This window comes from Micrasema longulum, unplaced genomic scaffold (assembly GCF_059751315.1).
Source record: "Micrasema longulum isolate JH-2025_06_02 unplaced genomic scaffold, ASM5975131v1 h1tg000791l, whole genome shotgun sequence".
In the NCBI taxonomy this organism is placed as follows: domain Eukaryota; kingdom Metazoa; phylum Arthropoda; class Insecta; order Trichoptera; family Brachycentridae; genus Micrasema; species Micrasema longulum.
The window spans coordinates 241,385-265,011 of NW_028277983.1; the positions used below are offsets into that span (position 1 = coordinate 241,385).

Consider the following 23,627-nt stretch of genomic DNA (forward strand, 5'->3'; position numbering starts at 1 on the left):
CCGGCAATGTCTCGGAGCAATTTTGTCCTACAAATTACTGTTTACACATGGACAATGGTCGAGTACTGGGACAAAACAATATTGTATTGTCCACGTGTAAACAGCCTTTAACACTTAAGTCTAGAATATTTATTTTATCTCACTTTAGCGTTATCCTCAATTTTACACTTTTTTGTTTCTCCTTTGGAAAAAGTAAAAAAGGTAGTTTTTCAGTCAAACTTGGTATTTACAAATTACGAGGAAGATGGGACTAACTGAATTTGCTGATTATAAACATTACTCGTTATACAAGAGAACGTTTTTTTTTTAAATACAATCCCCATTGCACATTTACAAGAAGTAAACAAACCTACATACAATTAATTCGGATAATTGAAAAATAAAACTGTTAGGGAAAATTAAAATACATAAATGCTTACAACATATTTATTCTATTATATCACTTCCTAAAACTTTTAGTGTTCGTGAAGTTCTTTTAAAATGCAGATAAATAAACCTTATTTTTCCACAATGTTGACACAGTGGATAAGGATAAAATAAACTTTTTCACCCCAGTCTGTTTCACAAATAATAACCACTTTTTCACAAATTTAGACACTTCCTCTTGTTAATAGACATGTTTATAATTCAAGGGTTAGTTTTTAACTCATCTGACATCACCTATTCATAATGTTTATTACAAATTGACCACAGAATATTAAAAAAAACTGAAGAACATCACAAAAACCCCTGAAACAAGAATGCCAACGATAAAAAGAAGTTGTAAATTGTAATGAGGTGCCGAGCCGGTACTTACCGAGCTCTCGTGTAATACTTTTTCAATGTTGTCGGCAAAAATACCAATAGCTGCAAGACGTGCTGGGATATTTATTTATTTTGTAGCGCCCTTGAGGTGATTTTCACAAAAACGGCGCTATATAAATTATCCAAATATATATATATAAAATGTGCAAATTAAACAAAAATAAAATAATAACTGAACCTCATAACTAATTTGATTTTTATTTTTATTTATTAATAATGTTACAACATAAATTATTTAAAGAAGCTAGATCTTTTATTTCAGTTAGAATTACAATTATTGTCGATGTCCTTTATTTTCAAGAAGTGTTGTAATCTGTCTTCAAACAAACAGAGGCGTCGACTGGCTGGGCCACATACTGCGGATCTACAAGGCATCAGGTTTTCTAGTTCTGGATGTCAATGCCTGACAGTTCTTCGGCAGTTTACGTCTGAACTGTGGGATGCAGACCCCACATGCTCCACCTAGAGAGAGGACATGGCTCAGGACATGGCACATAATTGTTATCCAGCCACTTTCTGTAAAATCCATTAGTTGTTAAAATACTTTTTAACAACTGATATGTACACTGGAACCTCTTTTTACACTGTTTTAAAATATCATAGCGAAAAGATGATTTTTTTTTTAAAAATGGAACATTGATTAAATGCGTAAAAGTAATATCATCATCATCATTTCCTTGCATCGGTACACCAATCACAGCATATCTTGATCATTTGTTTGTTACAAGAAGGTTAGATGATCAGTCTAACGCTTCAGGTACCAGTCCAGGGACTATGAAATATTCTGGTGTGAAAACACCCTTTTAAAAAAATATTTCATATCAACCATGTCGGGAATCGAACCCGAGACCTCTCGCATGGTAGGCAAACGCACTGACCGTTACACCACGAGGCCGAGGTAATATAATTACACTATTCGGTTTTGGAATTCCCTACATCGCTCTTTTACTTACTAGGCGCAGAGAGGTAAGCGCAAGGGAAGGGTGATAATGAATAATATTTGTTACGATTTATTTAAGTATTTTGTTTTCATGTTATTTTTTAAATAAAAATAAGACACAATAAACAGTAAACAATTTCCATTTTCTTTTAAAATCTCTAAATTATTTTTAAACGAGGAAACCCCCTCCGCCATTGTTCTTTTTTGGTATACATACTTTTATTACACGGTACCGCGTGGAGCGTATTCTCCGTGTAAAAAGAGGTCCGGTGTTGTGTTCTTTCGATGCATCCTGCCGACAATTCGTGACATTTCATTGCTCATCGTCCAGACAGATGTAAGTTCACATTAAGCTTTAGGATTCCTTTACCAATCTAACATATCATTTGAATCGGTATTCTATGTACATCCCTAGAAAGAAATCAAATCTAAGGCCATAAATATGACTATCATCTTATTCAAATAAACCATCGAAAGATAAAGAGTCTTGCACCGTGAATAAAATTATCATCGCCTTCATTTGAATACAACATAAGTAATTTGTTCCCGTATTTGAGATAATGATTAAATCTTTTTCAACCTATGAAAATAGCATCTATCTCTGTCATTTGAACGAAGAAATTGTTGACAGAAAAGAGATAAAAACACAATTTTCGAGTGACGCATATCTCTAAGATGTATATATTCCTTGGAATACAGAGTAAGTCAGTAAGTACAGTAGTTTACATTTGTTTAGATAAAACACTTAAAATCATGTATCCCTTAAAAACAAAATATTTGGTTTAAAAAAGAAAAACACTAAAATTTCATACAAAATTAATTATTTAGAAAGATTTTATTGTCTAATAAAATAAATAAAACTTTGTTTTTAACCACTTATTTTTCATTTTTTCTATTGACCGGTTTCAAAGCTAAACAAGTTAAGTAAACCTTGATAAAGAAGCTTAAAAAATAAGTGGTTAAGAATGAAATTGTTTTATTTATTTTATTATAATGAATAACCACAAAGTTAGAGCTTCAAATATAAAATTAATTTTATTGTCTACTGCAAAGTTATCATTTAATGACTGATGTTGTATATTCAAATTAAGGCGATGTTATGTTTAATTACGAATGTAATTTTATTTATCTTTTATTAAAAGAAAACAGGTTTATTTCAAATGACACCTCCGAATTTCATGATTACTAAATGTCACATTTCATGTGATATAATTAATACACATATGTATATATGTACCCAAGTATTGTTGCCTCGGAGTTTTTTTTTCTCGTTATTTGTAAAATTATTTTTAAAACATGATGTGTTTTCCATATTTGCATTATTCTTTACCAAAAATGAGCCAAATAGTGTCAATTTTATTAAACAGAATACCAGGTACCGTTAGATATTTTGTATCGGGTAGTATGCTTGTCCAATCATTCTTCGCACATCGACTCGGCGCTTTCAGTGAAAAATGGTACAAACTGAATCCCAACAAATAAACTCATTATGGTAAAATAGGAACCAGTTCTGTAATCCAACTAAAATATATTTATAACAAAACAAAATAACCACTTTTTACTGTTTGCGCACAATCACTGCAGACATCACACGTGTAGACAGGGTAAATTCAAAGTATTTTTCCAATTATATAAATTTTTAATGTTTATTAATAAATGAAAATTGAAGTCAAAACAAAATGAACTAAAATTACATAATATAATATATACATCTAGCACAATTATCCACAAAATAAAACAACTATGTCAGGCATATTCATAGTGCGAAAATGTTTAAATCTCAACAAATGATATAATATTGGATGGTGGCTTCCGATCGGCCCTTCCATACGCCGACCGCTGTTTTCGCCCTCGCGGGGAGAAGTGAAGTCGGTACGTGTACGGTGAAAGTCCTCCTACTACTACTACATAGTTCAACATGCACGCAACAAGTTCAACATGAACTGCTGGGAAGATTGTAATTGTAATTGACCGGCGGTTTTAGGTGTGACACATCGTAAGGCCATTACAGCGAAGTTGAGAGATTAAAGTTCATATAGAAATAAACATGTAAATTTTCTATATTATATATATATATACGGTTACTAAAATGAGACGTAATATGGTTATTATAATATCGTGTCTACCGAGTTATGTTAGGTTAGTAATATATATTATAATATGCAAAATTCACACGCAAAACACAACGAGCCTTCGCTACGCCGGGAGATAGCAGCTGAGGCAGTTCGGCCGGTGAACCATTTGTCAAGATTATCGGTAGCGGGGCTGTACAACATAACGCCGACGTACTGTTCACACACAATTTGCATCATACCAAAACACCATCGATGAGACGGATTTTGTACAAAACGAGACATGATTCGGAAGAGGGAAAAGGTAACACGCATCGGGCGTCACTCGCTTCAAGGCAAATATTAAGTATTGCTTTATACACACAAATTTACTTATTACAGTCTTACATTGCGCAGTAGCCTGTCTTCAAATCTCCACGTTTCTTTCTTCGGGACGGCGTCCAGCAGAGGGGTGATTCAGTAACCGAGTAACTCGTAACTCAATACCGGAATAGCTAAACTATACATCTGCGTAATAATAAGATAGTGATTTAGTAAGTAAATACATATCATATATATAGAAATATATATACGGGATACCGAGCGCAATCCATTCTAGGGAGCCTCGGGAGACTTCCCGACTGCTGGCCGAGGCGCAAGTCTTTTTCTCTACTCGTACCCCAATTTACTTGCGTTTAATAGATCAAAAATATTTCATCGATAATAATTCGCGGCGAGTCGTCCAGTCATCGGGGCGGGGCGCCCTTCGCATCACTTCTCCGGTACGCAATGTTCACTTCGCACAACACACGCGACGGGCGCCACATCACTGCCGCACGACACTTCCTAACTTCGCATCAACATTTGCGTAAATGTTTGTCTTTATTTACCAGTCTGTTGCGATGTACAGTTATATATAAAAAAATATTACATATAAATCTGCGGACTAACAAAACTTGGCTAAATTCAATTTACATAAACCCATCTAGAGGTTAAATACAATACGGGCGGTGAATACGAAAGCCGGATTATCGGAGCGAGGGCCGTCTCCCGGAGCTGTACACGGTGACCGGGGCTCCGATGCTCCGCCGCATATTCACCGTCCCGAACTCTGTACAGAGCTCGGGGAGGCGACGCTTCCCCTACGACAATTTATGTACATTTTGCGAATATTTCACACTCGACACGTTAAGAGCCGTAGAGACGTCGATTATCGCGGAAATTGGTAATTTTCTTCGAGTTAAGTTTAATAAAAAAATAATGGCATTTTTAGTATATACACGTGGGAGTATAAATAAAAAGCGGCCGATTGGAATCTAGAGAAGGAATAACGCCGCGACGGCGCTTAACGTGTGAATAAGCCACGAGTAAATTTTAATCGAATATTACAGATACCTCTAGACATTAACACCAGAAATAAAGAAAATTAGACTATTAACTTAAAGAAATGACGTAAATAAAATGTGCAGCTCGCGCGCAAGAAGCCGTTCGCATCCGGTACTTTATGAGAACTAATTTTAGTCGCGATAAATAGCAAAATACCCTGGGATAAAATATGAAAGCGTAGAATTACAAAACAAAACCAATTTATTTTAAAGAAAATCAAGTGCCTAGAATTTAGGACGACCAAAATGTACGCTTCCACACAATACACGAGCACCGCCGCACACTAATTGTTCATTTCTGGAATAGTTCGTATCGACACTGCGGCTCAGATCTTCTGGATCTTCTCCCCGACCACCACGGGGTTGTTGCGGCGGATCTCCTGCGCCCCGAGCTCTCGGTAGTCGAACGTGCAGTCGTGCTTGTCCGAGTACCGGTGCACCGAGCAGAACAGGCCCCCGCACCTGCACTCGAATCCTGAAACACACCGTGGATAATTCATTATACTGCTGCGTATTTCATGTAGACGCTATACTTTCCAGCATCTTCTCCAACTGACGAGAAACAGAAACATCCCGATGGAAAAGGTGCTGCAATGTCATGTTAGATTAAGCAATTATACATGCATTTAAAAATAAAACTTTATACATGTGTTTAACTGTTTAATAGTGACCGACCGAAGCCAAAACCGAATTTCGACTTTTGTTCTAGTTTCGGCCCAAAGCGAAACTTGTTGAAATAAGTTAAAAGTCACATCATAACAGCCAAAATCAGGCATTTTTATCGTTAAATAAAATATACAAATGAAATAAAAGACATCAATTTAATGAGTAAATTTTAAAGAAAATTTGTTTATTTTTAGCGCTTTTTGGTTCGTTATTATGTTAAACATATGACAGTTCTTCAATGTACGCCATAGGAACTTTAACTTATTAGCTATAAAGGAATTACAAAAATACAAATATGGAAGGTCTTAGGAATCGCGAGGACTGAAGAGTTAGGAGCCACAAGATGCACGCAAGTACAGCCGAACGTAATCCGACGTATCCCGACCATAGCCCAAGTTTCCGCCAAAAATTATTCGAAACCGAAACTTCAGTCGGTCACTATTTAATAATCTGTCACTATCCATAATCTGTACAAATTAATCATCATCATAAACAATCCATTTTCACATCTAATGGTGCATAGGGCACTGCATCGGTACACCAATCGCAGGATATCTTCATCGTTTTTGGTTACATGGAGATAAGTGATCGGTCTTACGCATCAGGTGCCAGTCCAGGGACTATGAAATATTATAGTGCAAAAACACCTTTTAAAATAAGTATTTCATGTCAGGAATCGAACCCGAGACCTTTCGCTCGGTAGGTAAACACGCTGACCGCTACACCAAGAGGCCAACAAATCAATAACCACATATTTTGGGCTGGTTTTTCAAAATAAAACTTCATTACTATTTCAAATAATATGTTTATCAAATCTTGTATTCTATATCGGTAGTCAGATGGCAGAAGGGACCATCAGTAATTTTCAAAAATGTTTAGGAGAGCTGAAATACGTCTCAATTTCAAGACTTTAATCCACAAACTAAAATATTTTAGTGTTTCTTTTGACGACGATTGACGAAATGACGCTGATTTTATAATTTTTTTGTTGCGTGTATTTACTGAAATATTAATTAAAACTTGTGAAAACTAAAACATAGACAAAAATACAGATGGTCCCTTCTGCCATCTGACTACCGATGTAGACTCTGGCCACACAAGTTATTTTTTTACTATATTGCTACGAATGAAACCGAGTATAGTTATGCACACTTTTGCTCTACTAAATATTTTAAACATTCCAAAATTTAGACGACAGGTGGGAGATGGGAAGTGGGAGGTGGCAGGTGGCAGGTACGTAGACTATCCTATGTTGTAAGCACTCACTATTCGGGAAAGCCAAATTACGTGTTGATTAAAGACATTACTTAATTCACACGATGCTTACTTAGTATAATCTTAAATTAAAATAAAATCATAAATAAGGTAAATTTACATGAATCAGTTCTCACGGAGAGCTGATGTATTTAGTATACTGACACAATAGTGAACGTGGTTGTCATAGATTTGGAAAAATATATAATAATCCTAGTTATCCCTAGTACATACGAATACATGTCAAAAACAGGCTCATCGACAAACAACGAATTTAGCAGGAGCAAAAAGAAGAATAAAACCTTTTTTGCAGGACACTAGGTTCACATATTTAATAAAATATATTTTCAACAAGGTAAAATATATTTTTACATACAATCGCGGAAAAAATTACAACAAATGTCTACTTTAAATTATTTTTAAAACTCTTTTCTTGAACATACAATATTTTGACGCATTTTGACTGCTTATTGCCGGCCATGACCTCATATTTATTTCCTACAATTTGTAAGACAAAAAGCCCTATTTTATTCATTCTGAATACTCGATATATAGAACTCATTCAGTAGCTCAATCACAAATAATATTGACGTGCTTAAAAACATGCTAAGCATTTGAGGGATCACAATGAACATGCTTAAGTTATCGCAGTCATAAGTCAACGCGTGTGTAATCTCTAAGTCAACGCTCGTGTCGGTTTGTTTTTTGTTTTCCTTGTAAATAAATACAGTTTATTTGCAAAAAATCAAGTTTACTATAAAAAACAATACAATATATTGCATTTGCAAAATAGTAAGGAGTATTTAATACAAAAAAGTGAAAATTCAATTACAATTAATATGGCGACTGCTTTTCTTGACATTTGGCTTACCAACTGCCGCCGCCGGTTAAATGCAATAGTCGATAAATAATAAATAAATTAATAAAAATAGCAGTTTTGGAATATTTTCCATATTTACACAAATTCAAATATGTGATTGCGCAGCAGGATTATACATCGCGAAACGTAAATATTTTGACATTTAATAGTAGGTGTTCACGGATGTTCCATTGTGATCGCAAATACGATAAACAACCGTGGTGAGAAATTGTTATTGCCGCTTATAAGCACGTCGATAGTTACTTGTGATTGCGCTACAGGAGAAAAGTGACATTAATATCTAGAAAACGTGTAATGGGCCCGTTTCAGCCGAGTGCCCTTCAAATATGCCAAATGTTATGTCGAGTGTGTATTCCACCTGAAGACATAAAAATCTGTCGATAATGTTATGACTATAATTATCTCACGATCGAACTGACCTGTTAGTCCAACCTTCTTCCGGCAGACTGCGCAGCGATTCTTCTTTTTCTTGTCCTTGGCGGGGTCCTTATCCGAGGGGTCGGCTTCCTCGGGTTCCCCCGAGGATACGGAGCCGCTCGTGCTGCCGCTCTCCCTTTCCCTATCTCGCTCCCTCTCTCTTTCCTCCAACAACTTCTGTGCGCAAATTAACAACGAATTAACAAAACATGATAAAGCGAATGCACAAACAATACGAGATATGAGTAAGTTTGATATTCAGAGAACACCGTCAATTTTGCCTTAAATTTATACCAACTACAAATATAAGATCACTGATCAATACAGATGATGTTTGGATATAAAGAGCACGGCTGTGACTAATCAAAAGAACGCTTTTAGAAAATAAACCAGAAAGCAAAAAGGGATGACAGTTTCAATTACAACCCTTATACATAATGACGACTAGTCACTTCCTTGGAAATTTTCGCTCTAACTCAGAAGTATGCCGTGGTGTGTCTAAATGGGCAGTTTTGCGCGAGAGCAAAAACAAACTTCAAAAATAAAAAAGTCCTAGTAAATTAATGTTTTATAATGGCCAGTTTTTTTTTGTTGTAGTATTTGCACATTTGGCTGTGAAGTATGATAAAAACAATGTAGTATCATAGTTACTGCAGTGTTCTTCTCGATATTTTACTCGAGGTTTTTAGTATATCTCGTTCAAAAAATTCTAAAGATACGCTAATGCTCTCCTAAAAAAGAGAAAAACATGTGGTCGATAATAATAATAGTCACCCATACGGACAAAAACCACTCTATGATTATAAACTATGAAGTTTGCTACAGTTTACTGCGATACAACGGGCCGTATGTACTCGGATCGAGAATTGCAAGAGCAAACCGAAACCATCCGTTACACGCTTTTGTTTTATGCAATAAAGTTATTTATTGCTCTAAGGGTTAAACTGTATTAACTCGAAACAGCCATAGTGAGACATACGACAGTGTACTTCTGGCAGTGTTAGATCAAAAACATTCAGCACTAAAACAGAACTAAAGGTCCAATTTTAATATAGTAGTAAAATACAGCACCCAGAAAAAAATACAAAGTGCCTGCCTACAAACACACTTGATATTTGTCGCTGACACGTAATGGTCATCGAATGAATGTCGAGCGTATCTGGTGGCTATGTGTCGGTGACAAATGACGATCATAGCAACGAGCCACATTTCATGGTCGATATTTGCCGGCGACATTTACAGCAGCTTGAAGCAGAAGGGGGCAGGAGTTTTTAGTAATTTTAACAGTTATTAACCGATTGGTTCGATTGAAAAGGGGCAGTTTGTCAGCTCGTGCTCGTTACACCTGAATCAGAGTGCGTAATAAGAAATTAATAATGAATTACTGGATTTTGTGAACTTAAGCGATCGTCAGCAGTTTGTCCAAGACCTGAACTTGTACCACATTCCGGCTCACTCGTGTTTATATCATCCCCAATATTGGGTACCATAGTAACCCCATCTTCATCTTCTACACTATGCGGGACGTGCTCCTGATGGAAACACAAATATTTTTTTATATTCTACAAGTATTTGTTTAGGACAAAAAACACATTGAAGTGAAATGAATCAGTAATTTGTGGTCTTTCAGTGAAAAATAAGTCACCAATAATGTATAATAATATAATATATATAATATAACCTAATTTAACCTAACATTTTAAAATCAGCGGAAACTTCCCCAAACTAACCATTAAACTAAATTTAAATCACTGCAAACGTGTATTCTATCCCATTGTAATATAGTTATTTTTAATTTTATTATAATTACTAACTATCTAACAGTATTGGTTTGCATAGTGCAAATATTGTCTCTTTTTGTATATGTATTTTATATTTATAATATAAATGTAGGGTTTTGTTTGTTGTTGTTATGGGAGCTCCTAACTCTCGCTCCTAAAGTTGGAGGTGATAGATAAAACTGTGGATTTATCACATGTTGAATAAACTAAAAAATTTGGTTATGAAGTGCGAAACTAACAGCAATAACTGAATTGAACTGCACCGTGTTACCATGCCCTGTGGTCCTTTTATAGGTTGTGTTCTTTCGATCTTTTTGAGGTCTCTATGGCGGGGATGAAGTCGATGCACTCCGAAATGTTGCGCCGGATTTGTCATTCAATTTCCTTATTAAGAGTCCTGTGTGTAATAAGTTGATTTTTTAGGTCAACGCTCGAGATTTCTAGTAAAATAATTTGGCGCATGTGTGTCAACCATCTAGACATTGTACTCACATAAATAGTGAGGAGTCATTATTGACACAAGTTTGATATATATATTTGAAACACTATATTTATTTATTTTAAGGCAACATCTAGGGTGCATTCAAGGTATGTTTATAAACATCATCATTCCCTTTCCGCACCTAATGGTGCATAAGGCACTGCATTGGTACACCAATCGCAGCATATCTTGATTATTTTTTGTTACATGAAGGTAAGATGATCAGTCTTACGTTTCGGGTACCAGTCCAGAGACTAGGAAAACACCCGTTTAAATAAATATTTCATATCAACCATGTCGGGAATCGAACCTGAGACCTCTAGCCAGGTAGGCTATCGCGCTGACCATTACACACTCCTCTATATTCACAATTCTGAAATTACTTATCACCTTAAAAAACTAGTATTTGGTCCCATTTATAACCAACAATACTTTAAGTATGTCCAAATTTTTTATTTATTTTTCTTAAAGGAATAACCCGCTAAGCCTCTTTCTCGGATTTTTTTCTTGCAGCTGGCGGGAATCGAACCCGCAACGTCTGTTTCACAGTTGGCCGTCTAACCAACTGGGCCACGGCGCCTGTTCATAATGTTTGAAAATAAAGCTGGATTTCACTCTCCGGAGAGTTGTTAAGATTATAAATGCCAAAGTGTGTTTATTTGTTTGTGTAACCTTCACGTCTCCACGGAGCGACTGATGGACATAATTTCTTGCATAGGAAAAGCCAGAGAGATGAGAAATAAAATAGGATACTTATTTTCCATCCTGAATTTAAAAAATTACAATGAAAAAAATGTTTAAACAATGAGTAACATTATTTGGAAAAAAAAAATAATTGCTTAAATTAAAAAAATTATTTATCTATAATTAGTTTGGTTTGCTTTTTTTACTTTCGTAGTAGGGTTTTAGATTTGTGAATAGAATTACGATGCTATGTCAACATAGACTAACGGATCATAGTATTTCTTTCATAGCAATAGTTGGAAGACCAAGCGATTTTCAATCCCGATAAAATATATCATTCTACAATGGAAAAACGGAGTGTGGAGAAGACGGTTCAGTCGTGAATTAGAGGCACTGTATGGCGAACCCAACATTGCACAATTCATCAAAATAAGGCGGACGAAGCAGAGGCAGACCAAAATTAAGATGGCTGGATAATGTGGAAAATGACATTAGAGCGATCGGCCTGACGAACTGGAGAAGAACGGCAGGGTGCAGGGAGGAATGGAGACAAACTCCGGAGGAGGCCAGGGCCCACAACGGGCTGTAGCGCCACTGATGATGATGATTGTGGAAATTCGTATTGATAAACAAAAACTATTATTGATAAATGACACAAGTAATTATTTTTTCCTTAATTCCAAGGTAAAAGCTAGTACATGTTAATGTGTAAAGCCGCCACTTAAACCAGACAATGACGGGTCATAAGCCCTCTAAATGCGTAGACTTCCATATTCCCTTCTAAAAAATGTTTTCCCTCTCTGTTGCAATAAATGTTGACCTTATATAACCCAAATGTGCACATCGAACTTAAAAAAGTCTTTTGGCTACTTGTTTTGTTTGTTTTCTCAAAAACAGTGATCCTAGACAGTGGCATTTTTGCTTTAAACTCCCTCAATTATGAAACTATCCACCACTTAGGAAACTACCCGTGTCAGTAGTCAGTCAATTTTTAGTATTCAATGCCTTTTATAACCTTTTGAAATGTTTTTTTTATAGTTATAATTATTGGTTAAAAAAAGTCGGTCAGACTGCCAACTGTGAAACTGGCGTGGCAGGTTCAATTCCCGCCAGTTGCAAGAAGAAAATCCCAAAACTAGTTTTTCTCAATTGGTCGTGGTATATTTTTCATAACTTCCTTCCATATCTTCTCTTTCCCACCCGCTGACGAGCCTCTAAAATAAAGGCTTAGCAGGTTACATTTAAAAAAGAAAAAAAAACCTTTTTAGGATGGATTATCTATTCATTATCCACAAAATAAAGGCATGCATTTAACGAGCTCTATATTATTGATTGAATCGGCATGAATTTTGTGGAAAAACATGATTAATTATATATGAACTGAATAATTTTATTCCATATTTTTTGTAAGTTTATCGTTCGAGTTAATGACCAACAAACAAAAGTTCCCCTCTGAATTATCGGTTATGCTCGACATATATGTTGAGGAATAGTTCTCACGTCGGCACTGAGCTGCTCGTCGGGCTGCGGCAGGCGAGACGGGGCGGGGGGGGACGGGGCGAGCGGTGCGAGGGGGGCGAGAGGGGCGGGCGAGGGGGACGAGTAGCCCACCGAGGCGCTCGACGCACTCGACACGGGCGGCTGCTGCTTCTTCTTGAGGGCCTCCTGGAACACACATAAATATGGTCATTGCTACTGTCGGTGTAAACTGTCCTAATCGACTACATGTTGTCGGTAGTGTTTCGTGGAAGTTAATTTTTCAGCTTTTGTCATAACTTCCTGTTTAAAAAAAAAGTTGCTGTGTAGTCGATACACATGAAATAATAATAATAATAGAATATTCATAGGATACTGCTTCAATTATTTATAGTCAAAAATCAAAGGTGATAATATTTTAATCCAATTGCTAGAACATGAAAAAACCATTAGGTCACGCTCGCAGCGCGAGCATAAAGACTACCCCTAACGAAACTCGGAGAGCTACTGGCGTCTGGCAGAAGTTCCAGCAGCTTTGATATTCGCGAATATAGGTATCTGTAGTATCGAGATACTCGAGACAGACATAAATCTAAGATTCTTTTCAAAAGTTTTAGTTATCAGGCCAACATAATAATTCTGCATAAAAATCATTTTATGTTTAATACTGCCATATTACTTAATTATCGAACTAAACCTTCTTCATAATATTAGTTAAATATATAGCTTTATTACATTTCCTCTAACTACGGTAAAGGTAGTATAAACTCGGTAAAAAACATTAGGAATAAGTATCTCAAAACGCAGATTTTCAACTTTGGCATAAAATGACGAATTCTTAAAAATCTGCATCTTAAATCAAATATTTCCTTATTCCGAGGAAGCAACTTATATATAGGTCGGGTGTATTCCAAAACTAAAAATAATATTGAATGTGCAAGAAATAATAATATTGAATATGCAATGAAATCTTTATTGATTTATGTAAATTACAAATTAAGAGGATGCGCAGTCTGAATTTTCTTCATACCAACGTATTCTCTGTCGGGATTACGGCATTAGAGCAATGATTATTTTACACACTATTGTTATCTACCATTGTAACGTCACGATTGTTAGATTTTTAATACATTGATTTTTTATAAGAACTAGGACCATCCGAAAATCGGACTTATCTCCGCCTAGAATTGTAATCATCATTCCGCCCAGGTACGGGAATGGAATAACTGCGATTGGTTTTAACATTTTTATTGGGTTTTAGAAATTTTTAGTGAAATTTTTTTTTTTATAAAAAGAAATACGATTTACCCAAATATTTCATTTTGAGGGCCATTCTCAACGAGTTGTAAATAACTCACAATTAGAAAGTGGGAATCAAGTTGGGGTAGAGTGGGATTCGAACCACGGAACTTTGGTCCGTGAGTCCGAGACACTAGCCACAGGACCACAACCCGATTAAATAATGATTTATTATTGCAAAAAAGACAATACATGGTGGATGTGACAGTTTCGAGTATTTCAAATTACATTCGGCGCTAAATAAGAGGTTGGATATTAAACAATGTTTGATTATGTCCAAATGCTTGCAGACTGGCTGGATTTCCTCCCTAGGGAGTTATTCATATTTAAATTTATTTCAACAGAGAGGGAAAAAATTTTTGAGAAGGGAATATGGAAGTCTGTTGAATTACTACCTGGTAAAAGAAGAAGTATAAAAATTGGAAAATTGTTTTCAGGCGTTACCTAGTAGGTGATTTGGTTCAGCCGGATGAAATAAAAGAGCTGAAACCTTTATCACCCACGTGATAAAGGTTTCAGCTCTTTTACTTCACAAAAGTCAACAGATGGAAGAGTTGAGGAAATGTTGATGTTCAAACATAGGCAGAATGGTGAATGTTACACAGTGTGTAAAGTGGCCACTTAAACCAGCCAATGACAGGTCATAAGCCCTGTAAATGCCTAGACTTCCATATTCCCTTCTCAATTTTTTTTTCCCTCTCTGTTGAAATAAATTTAAAGGTTGGATATTATTTTATATTCATTTATTAAACTATATTCATATATCACTTCTCGGAAATTAATACTTGTAAAATAAACACATAATAATAAAAAAACTATCACAATGTGATACAGGTTAATGCGAATGATAAGGAAAATCTACAGGTACAGTTGCGAAAGATTGTGTCGTCGTTTTATAATTTATGCATAGTTACATAGGTATTATGAAGGGTACCATTAATAACTAGGTACTTCAGTAAAAATCACTGGTAATGGCAATAAGGGCTAGGCTATAGTAGATTGGACTAAATGCAACTGCTATAGCAGTTCTGCCCACGAACATGATAATGACCTCATGGTACAGATATATTATGCGGACTTCTGGTAATATATTTTTTAAATACTGCCAATATTTTGAAACAACCCTAATGTATTCTTTTACAGCAAAATAAGTGCATTTGGCAGATTTCAACGGTTTTTGTTTCAGTCAAAAATCATCGAGCTTTACATGACTAAAAATAGCGTTCAATTTTGCAACTTTATCGCGTTTAATAAAGAGGTTTCTTTAAAAGAATTACACTGTGAGAAAGTATTTAAGTAGATAAACCTATGAAAGGTAAATCATTATAAAATTGGGTTCCAGAACGTATATTGCAAAACATTTAAGTTTGTAAGTGAAAATTCTTGATGAAAGTTCATTGTAATTTATTATAGAAATAAAAGAAGAGTGATACTGATAGTGATATGATAAAAATTTGTGGATTGAAGTATCACTTGTCTTTTATTTCTATAATAAATAAATAAAAGAGTATATTTTAAATATTTGTAAGGTTATTAATAAATACAATGGAGCTAATAAGTATTTTTGTCATGTTGTGCTTCTAAAGATAAAAATGGAAAGTGTCCATAGGTTCGATTCAATATTTAGTAATCACTGTTAAAATAAATTAGGATAAAATTATTTTTTTAATTATACCTTGATAAAAAGAAACTTATGTAGCTTTGAAACCGGTCAGTAGAAAAAAAAAAGAAAAAAAATGGTTAAAAACAGAGTTATTTTATATTTATTGTGTGAATAACTATAAATTTAGGGAATCAAACATAAATTTTAGAAAAAAAATATTTTTAAGGTGGCCAGTTTTGCCTCGGGTCTCGAGTGGTTATACTATTAAAAACAAAAACTGCAAATTTAGTACAACATTGAGAGCTAATATTTTCAGATTGATAATGATATTGAATTATTAATTAGAGGTTGAAAATTAATTTAGCCATAATTTCTAGTGCTTTCGAAATAAACTGTAACAATAATCTTTCAAAATTTTCACATGTAATTAGAGATCTGCAACAACAATTACCTTAAAAATACTTATTTAAAATAAAGTAGCAAATATTGTCTATTCAATCCTGAACTATTCTAAACAGGAGAATAATTTTTTAGACTCCACAAATGGTACGTTCCAGAGTATTGTAAACACAATATCATTGTAAAATTTTGAAAGCGAGTAAATTCTGTGAAGAATTTTTGCCTTTCAAGAGTATCCTAGGGGTTTAGGATAGTTTAGAAGAATGTTTCGATTGTTTGCCGTTTACGATAAACGGAAATGATTTTTTATCAAATAACTTAAAAATTATTTCATATTTATCATTTAGGATTATACAGAAAGGAATGGAATTTTACAGATAATCACATTCTGTAGAAAAAAAAGCATTTTGAAAAATCGGCATTTAGGATATTTCAGAATTCAATATACAATTATTATTATTATTTAATTTTACAAATACATACTTATATACATAGAATTAAGAATAGTCCAGAAGGAGCGTAGAATCATATTTGAATACATAGGACTGTGTCCAAAAATCCACCCACCATGCCTTACTTTCGCCGCGCGCATTCGTGATGTCGCCGCGTAATGTTGCACGATGGGAAAAAATATAGTCGTAACACAAATGTAAGGTAAAAAAAAAAGAGGCAATCTGTTAATTTCTCTAAAATTTTATTGTGAACGCGGAAATATTGATTGACACAACAGAGTAGATAAGTAAAGGGTCATTTAATAAATGTAATTGAATTAATGAACTTTGAACTTAAAATATAAAACAAATTTTATTTTACGTAAAATGTATATTTTTATATCATGTTAAATAATATTTGATGTTTTAAATACAATGTCGGTCAAATGTCCACCACAGAGTTGATTAATCCGAGGTCAAATTTTCATTAGTTCTCTCATTAGATGAGCAAAGTAGGATAAAAAAATTTACTACCCTGGCAACACTAACGAAATATTCATTTTGTTTTCATCGACAATCGGACAGATGGAAAAACAATTCAATTTTTAAGTAATGTTTTTGCTACTTACACATTCATTTGCAATGTGATCCCATCCTGTTTCTTTAAGATCCTAGCAGTATTTCTACACTTTAAAAGGACACAACACGGCATAGTTGAATTCAAATCGGGAGTTGCGTACTGAGCGACGTCTACAAAGAAACTAGTGGGTCAAAATGTAAAACTACTCATTAATGAGTAGTTTAGTCGCCTTCTGTTTGATGCTCGTATGCGGTTTCTGAACTATTCTTAATACTATGCTTATATATTATAATAACGTATCCCAAACTCTATGGGGCCAAGAGCCCTGTGATGAGTTGGGATACAACATAATGGAAAGTGGAAGCATGTACATTATTAAAAATAAAAATTTTAAATTATTACATAACCCATATTTCAATAAACATCTGGACAACACGCTTAATGGTATATTAATCTATGCAATATCTCGCAGCAGTCTCCCGCAATATTTATAATGTAATCATTCGGAGTCTCAAAAAGTATTGATAACTAAAATAATACCAATGCTTAATAAACAATAGACTTAAACTTGCCAGAAAAATAGGTGGAAAACATGTAACAAAGCAAAAAATATGTCATTCCAATAATACAATCATAAATTATTATGATACTGAGTCACCACACGTAAGTAGTCTGTAAACACACTGACTCGCCACTATTGAATAATTTCCCAATAACAAAAAACCTAGTGACTCACGAGCGATTAATAAAGAAAGGGTTGCCAAATAATAATAAAAACTTGAGATTAGGACATCTTACTGAAGGTTGGGACAGCATTCCGGCATTCATCATCTGACATGAGGCATCTATGACATCTATGTCTTCAAATTTGCTCCCAGAACAGATAGATAGGCAGATTTTAAGTAATAACATATGAGGCGTGTTCAAGCAAAAACGGCGATCAGAAATGAGTTAGACTTGGCGACGGACAGTGAAACAAAAATAATAAAAAACAAAACCATTTTTTATTTCATTAATTGGCCGATAATCGCAATAAAATATACATAAAGAGTAACTTATGAAAACAATTATAAACTAAAGTATTGAATTAACCCCTACACAATCAGGGAAAAGTGTTAAAATAAACACTTATTGCATAAAACTAAAAATGAAAAAGATTTAACACGCCTCAAATGTAAAATTAGCTTAGGAATGATGTTTTTATTTTATATATAAAAAAATATTTAAATTCTTATGATTTATCCGAATAGACAAAACAAAAAGTTGCAGAGTAGGAAGTTCTTAAATAAAAACTACAATTTGTTCTTCATAGCTACTTATGTGTACAATGATGTACTTTACTTCTAATAAGGTTTAATAAATATTGCTATTTTTGCTATGTCCTCGAACTGTAATACAAAATGTATTTATTAAACTACACCCTTAAGCACATACTCATTCACATAATAATTTTTAGTTTTTTTTTGTATTCTTTTCATAGCTCCACTTTTTAAATTTAATTTTTGTGGAACACTTTATTGGCTTTGCAAGAAATAAAAACTTGTGATTACGAACCATCAACAATGTTTTGAGTTTGTCCAAATTTTTGTAGACAAGAACTGGATTCAACCCCGTAGGGAGCTGTTAATATTAACATCAATAAAGGTTTCGGTTCTTTGACTTCACAAACATCAACAGACAGAAGAATTTAGGGAAAACAGGTGTTCAAATATAGGTAGAATGGTGAATGTTACACAGTGTGTTGAGTGGCTACTTAAACCAGCCAATGACAGGTCATAAGCCCTGTAGATACCTAGACTTCTATATTCCCTTGCCTAAAATATTCTCCATCTCTTTTGTAATATGTTAAAATTATGAAACTTGTTTTGCGGGGGTTAACAACAAGATAGAATCAAACAAGGAGAGAAAATAATATTTTCAAATAAATGTTTTTCTTTTTAGAAAATTATGATCTTTAATTAATATGAAAACTACATATTCATTTAACTGCTACTCATAATTGTTTTCCTTCTTAAAACTGTAATAGGCAGTTAAAACTTTAACTGATGTTAATCAATCATCATCAATTTCTTTCCACACTTAATGAATGGTACATGTGGCACTATATTGGTACACCAATCGCAGCGTATCTTGGTCACTTGTTAGATACGTGAAGGCACTCACGCTTCAGACAACAGTCCTGGGACTGCGAAATATTCATGTCAATCATCTTGGGAATAGAACCCGAAACCTCTTGCATGGTAGGCAAACACACTAACCACTTTACCATGAGGCAGACAATTCGGTACATAACCATTTCCCGTAAGTGGATATATACTAATATTATTAGTTATTGTATGCGCAGTGTTGTGAAAATCACCTCAAGGGCCGCTGTACAATAAATAAAAATCCCAGTATGTTGGGCAGCTACGGAGAGCATGGACGGTTGGGATTCTACTTCCTCGTCTCCAATTACGATGTATTACAATTATGACATATAGGAGCTAGATTACAGCAATTCTCGCAGCTACAGAGCGCATGGGCAGTAAGAAATCTAGCCCCCATTTACATTTTTTTACAAGAATCTACCCAAATATTTCAATTTTGGTGACCATTTCCAATGAGTTGTTAATAACTCGTTATAGAAAATAGAAATCAAGTTGGGGTAGAGTGGGGTTCGAACCTCAGACCTCTGATCCGTGAGTCCGCAACACTAGACACGGGACCACAGCCCGATTCAAATTATAAACAAATAATCTTGACGAAGTTTTAATGTTTTAATGATATTTTAGAAAACACGTTTATAAATATTTACAAAGCAATTATTGAACCACACGTTAACTACTGTAGTAGCATTTTATTTTTATCAAACAAAGAAAACATAGATAAACTAACTGTATTACAAAATAAAGCCTTTAGAATCATTTTGAAAAAAAACAGATATACGAGGGTAAAGTCGATGGTAAATGAAATGAAATTATTAACATATAAACAAAGAATATTTTACAATACAATGATATTTGTTCATAAAATTATAAACTCTAATAAAAAAACAGAATTTTGGAAAAAAATTGATCGGAACCAGCATGAACACAATCACAATACTAGAGAAAAGAACAAAATTAGACTTCCATTTAGGAAAAAGGCAAAGTCACAAAATTCAATTTTATTTAAAGCAATTAAAAAGTATTACAAAATGGAAAAAATATTTATGAAGAAAAAAACATATCAAAATTTAAAATAATGGTCAAGACATATGTGATAAACAATTTATAAATTTGCAATGTTATTATTAGAACACACATAACAATATGTATGATATGTGTGCCCTATTTTAAGATTTAAATAAAAAAAATTATTGTAGTTAGATTACAGCAAGTCTCGCTTGCAGCTACTGAGCGCATGGACGGTTGGAATTCTAGACCCCATTTACAAAATTTAGGTAGTTGATAACGTTTACCTATTGAAGCTAGATTACCAATCGTCTTACAGCTACAAAGCGCATGGACGAGTGGAATTCTAGCAACTTAAAATTACATCAATAAATTTACAAAAATAAACGTTAAGCAGAATAGTAAATTTGTCGAGTGTTCATGCTAAAAATAAACAATAAAAAAACTAAACAAAAATATTCAACTGCTAAGTTTTCTAAGTAATGCTTAGAATATAAAAAAATTGCTAAAATTTGAATCAGGAAATCTTTTTGGTTGGATTAGATTCATGTTGACCCCAAAAATGAAATGAGAGCGTCCCATTTGGCAAACTTTTCAGCCACCCACGCTGAGTACTTAGCGGCTTAATGTCGAATATTATACGATGAGCTTCAACATGCGGAGCAACAAAATCATAATTCTTCTTGGGCCACGAGCTTTATTTGGGTTTTTGGTGAAATGAACTCAAACACTGTCATAAAGTAATTTTATATACTTATTTCACTCATTTTTGTAGTCAAACAGACCCCGTTTCCCCGTAGTAGGCAGAGAGGTAAGAATGCCATATCACCCTGTCTTTGCATACAGACCTCGCTTACATGCATGCGTGCTGATTATTCTGACTTTTGACATGCCCATCGTCGAGCATCTGTTCAATTTGGTCATGCCATGCCTTTCTCGGTCTTGCTCGTTTTCTGCATCCGTCAACATTCTCATCGTAAATCCTTTTAGTCGTTCTTGCGCCGTCTATTCGCTCTACGTGTACAAACCAATCATGCACTCCTTTCTTGATTTTGCCAATAGAGCTCGTCTCAGCCTGACATAAAGCACAATTTTAGTAGCAATACGATTATAATAAAACGGTACAGATCGTTAAATAATGTGCTTACTTATAGTGACGGCACATTGCTGAATGGGGTGTAATAAAAATCAGATTTGTGCCAACATCTTTTTGCTGGCCGCCACCTTGACAGCAAACACACAATCAGGATGATGAATGTTTTTGTCACTTTGCTTGGCTCTACTTAAAAATAACACGCAAATTTCCTCGTTAAACAATAAAATCGACAAAGGTACATTGCAGTGTACCCGCTCGAGTCAAAGCGTAAAAGGTGTCGAAAGAAGTCAGTTTTTGCGGGTAATTGCAATCAATAGTTACGTTTTTTTAATTCTTAGAAGATTGTGCTGTAACTCTTATGTATTAAGTAAAAAACAAGATTTTTTCAAATACGGGTATTTGAAAACAAAAAATTTAAATATTGTGAAAAAGGATTCTACGGTTGTTTGGGTTAAGTTAATTCAGTGTATTATACATAATTAATGCCAAATTATTAGGGCTTTATAATTTAGTTAAATTTATTTCAACAGAGAGGGAAAACATTGTTGAGAAGGGTAAATGGAAGTCTAGGCATTTACAGGGCTTATGATCTGTCATTGGCTGGTTTAAGTGGCCACTTTACACACCGTAACATTCACCATTCTGCCCATGTTTAAACATCCACATTTCCTCAACTCTTCCATCTGTTGACTTATGTGAAGTAAAAGAGCTGAAACCTTTATACTCGTACATTTACTTCACAAAAGTCAACAGATGGAAGAGTTGAGGAAATACCAATATCATAACATCTCTAAATTTTTCAAGTTTGGTTTTAAAATGATATATACATTTGGAGCCTGGCAAGACTGATCCCGCACAAGCAATTAATATCATATTCCCTCATTAGGATTTAATATTGCGTAATTTTGATTTTCAAACAACGGTTAATTGATAACTATTTCTCTTACATAACTATAACATAACTAACATTACATACATTCATATTGTTATTTTTGATCAAATTCCTCTACTGAAACTTGTATTACTTTTATCATCTACCTTTGGTTTAAAATCTTCTCCTTATATTGCTTTTTCAAATTTTAAAGATTACTTGCTATACCTGTTCTTTCTTTTTTCTCTGCTGCATTCATGTTTTTATACTTTAAAACTAGTATATAAAATCTATATATTGCTGCTCTTATAATAATGGTGTTTTTTTAAATTTACTTTAACTTTTTGTCTTATATTATTTTATTTAAAGATTCTTCTCATCGTTTCTTTGAATCCCATAAAATATGTATGTGTATATTTATGTTTTTCCTTTTTGAAAATGTTTTGTTTTTTATATCTGAGCATGTTTTTCACTCTTCATTTAAATTCTTACCTTTTAATTACTTTTACAAAAAAATTTTCTTCATTTTTCATATTATTTCCATTTGTAAATACTAACTACAGACTTTTAAATAACTTTTCTTACTTTAATTAAAAATTTTAAACAACTTCCATTTATGTTTTTTCATTGATAACCTTACATATAATATGGAAACTTCACTGCTCCGGTAGAGTTAAGTTTAACTGTGTAAAATATAAAACTATATAACCGTACTGTGTTTCCTGAATAAAAATAAAATAAAATAAAAATGATCAGGATTACACCCCATATGCACACCGGGGGACGGTGAAGTAATGCAGTAAAACTAAAATTAATAAATAAAAAAGACAGGTTACCTTAAAACAAACGGAACAAAGTCCATCTGTGGCTGGGTTTCCGTAGAATCCACACCCCGAGCGACAGAGCGCTTCCATGGGATTAGATTCTCGTTCCATGGTGATTTATATATACGGCAACACTGATAACTCTTCACTGTCCACTGACAATAGCACTGTCCACCGACACTATCACTGTCCACCGCCGCCTCACCGTCCACTGTCCACTGTCCGCGGCTACTAACCCGCTACGATATCATGTATTGCACTAGAGAAGAGTACCGGAGGAGGTTAGGGCGGGGCGGGGCGGAGCGAGGCAGAGCACAGCACACCGGGCAATGCGACCAACTGGCTTGGCTCGGCTTGTATCGGGGGTCGGGTGTATATCTCCCTAGTTGTAAAGTACTCTGGAGATATAAGTGTATAATGTTTCAGTTCAGCTTAGTAGTTGCGGGTGTGTCAGGAGTGATGTGACGTCACCTGCAATCATATAAAAGACACATTATTATTCGGAACATGATTGACATCAAAATTTGTGTTTAAAACCAACTAATAATATACC

At 34.3% G+C, this 23,627-nt stretch overlaps 1 protein-coding gene across 10 annotated transcripts in view; it reads right to left on the reverse strand.

Moving 5' to 3' along the window:
* Positions 1 to 5,364: 5,364 nt before the first annotated feature.
* Positions 5,365 to 23,627, reverse strand: part of drn (zinc finger AN1-type doctor no) — a 53,974-nt gene continuing 35,711 nt past the window's right edge. For 5 of the 10 annotated variants that reach the window (XM_088230591.1, XM_088230588.1, XM_088230587.1 and 2 more), the window contains exons 2-5: positions 23,087 to 23,545; positions 12,844 to 13,008; positions 8,400 to 8,571; positions 5,365 to 5,655 (exon numbers count right to left, since the gene is read on the reverse strand). In XM_088230591.1, coding sequence (XP_088086717.1) covers positions 5,507 to 5,655; positions 8,400 to 8,571; positions 12,844 to 13,008; positions 23,087 to 23,185 — 585 coding nt within the window. In that variant the 5' untranslated portion in view covers positions 23,186 to 23,545 and the 3' untranslated portion in view covers positions 5,365 to 5,506. Of the gene's footprint in view, positions 5,656 to 8,399; positions 8,575 to 9,782; positions 9,996 to 10,449; positions 11,772 to 12,843; positions 13,009 to 23,086; positions 23,546 to 23,627 lie in introns of those variants that run through there. The other 5 variants (XM_088230585.1, XM_088230584.1, XM_088230586.1 and 2 more) reach the window with 3 other exon arrangements.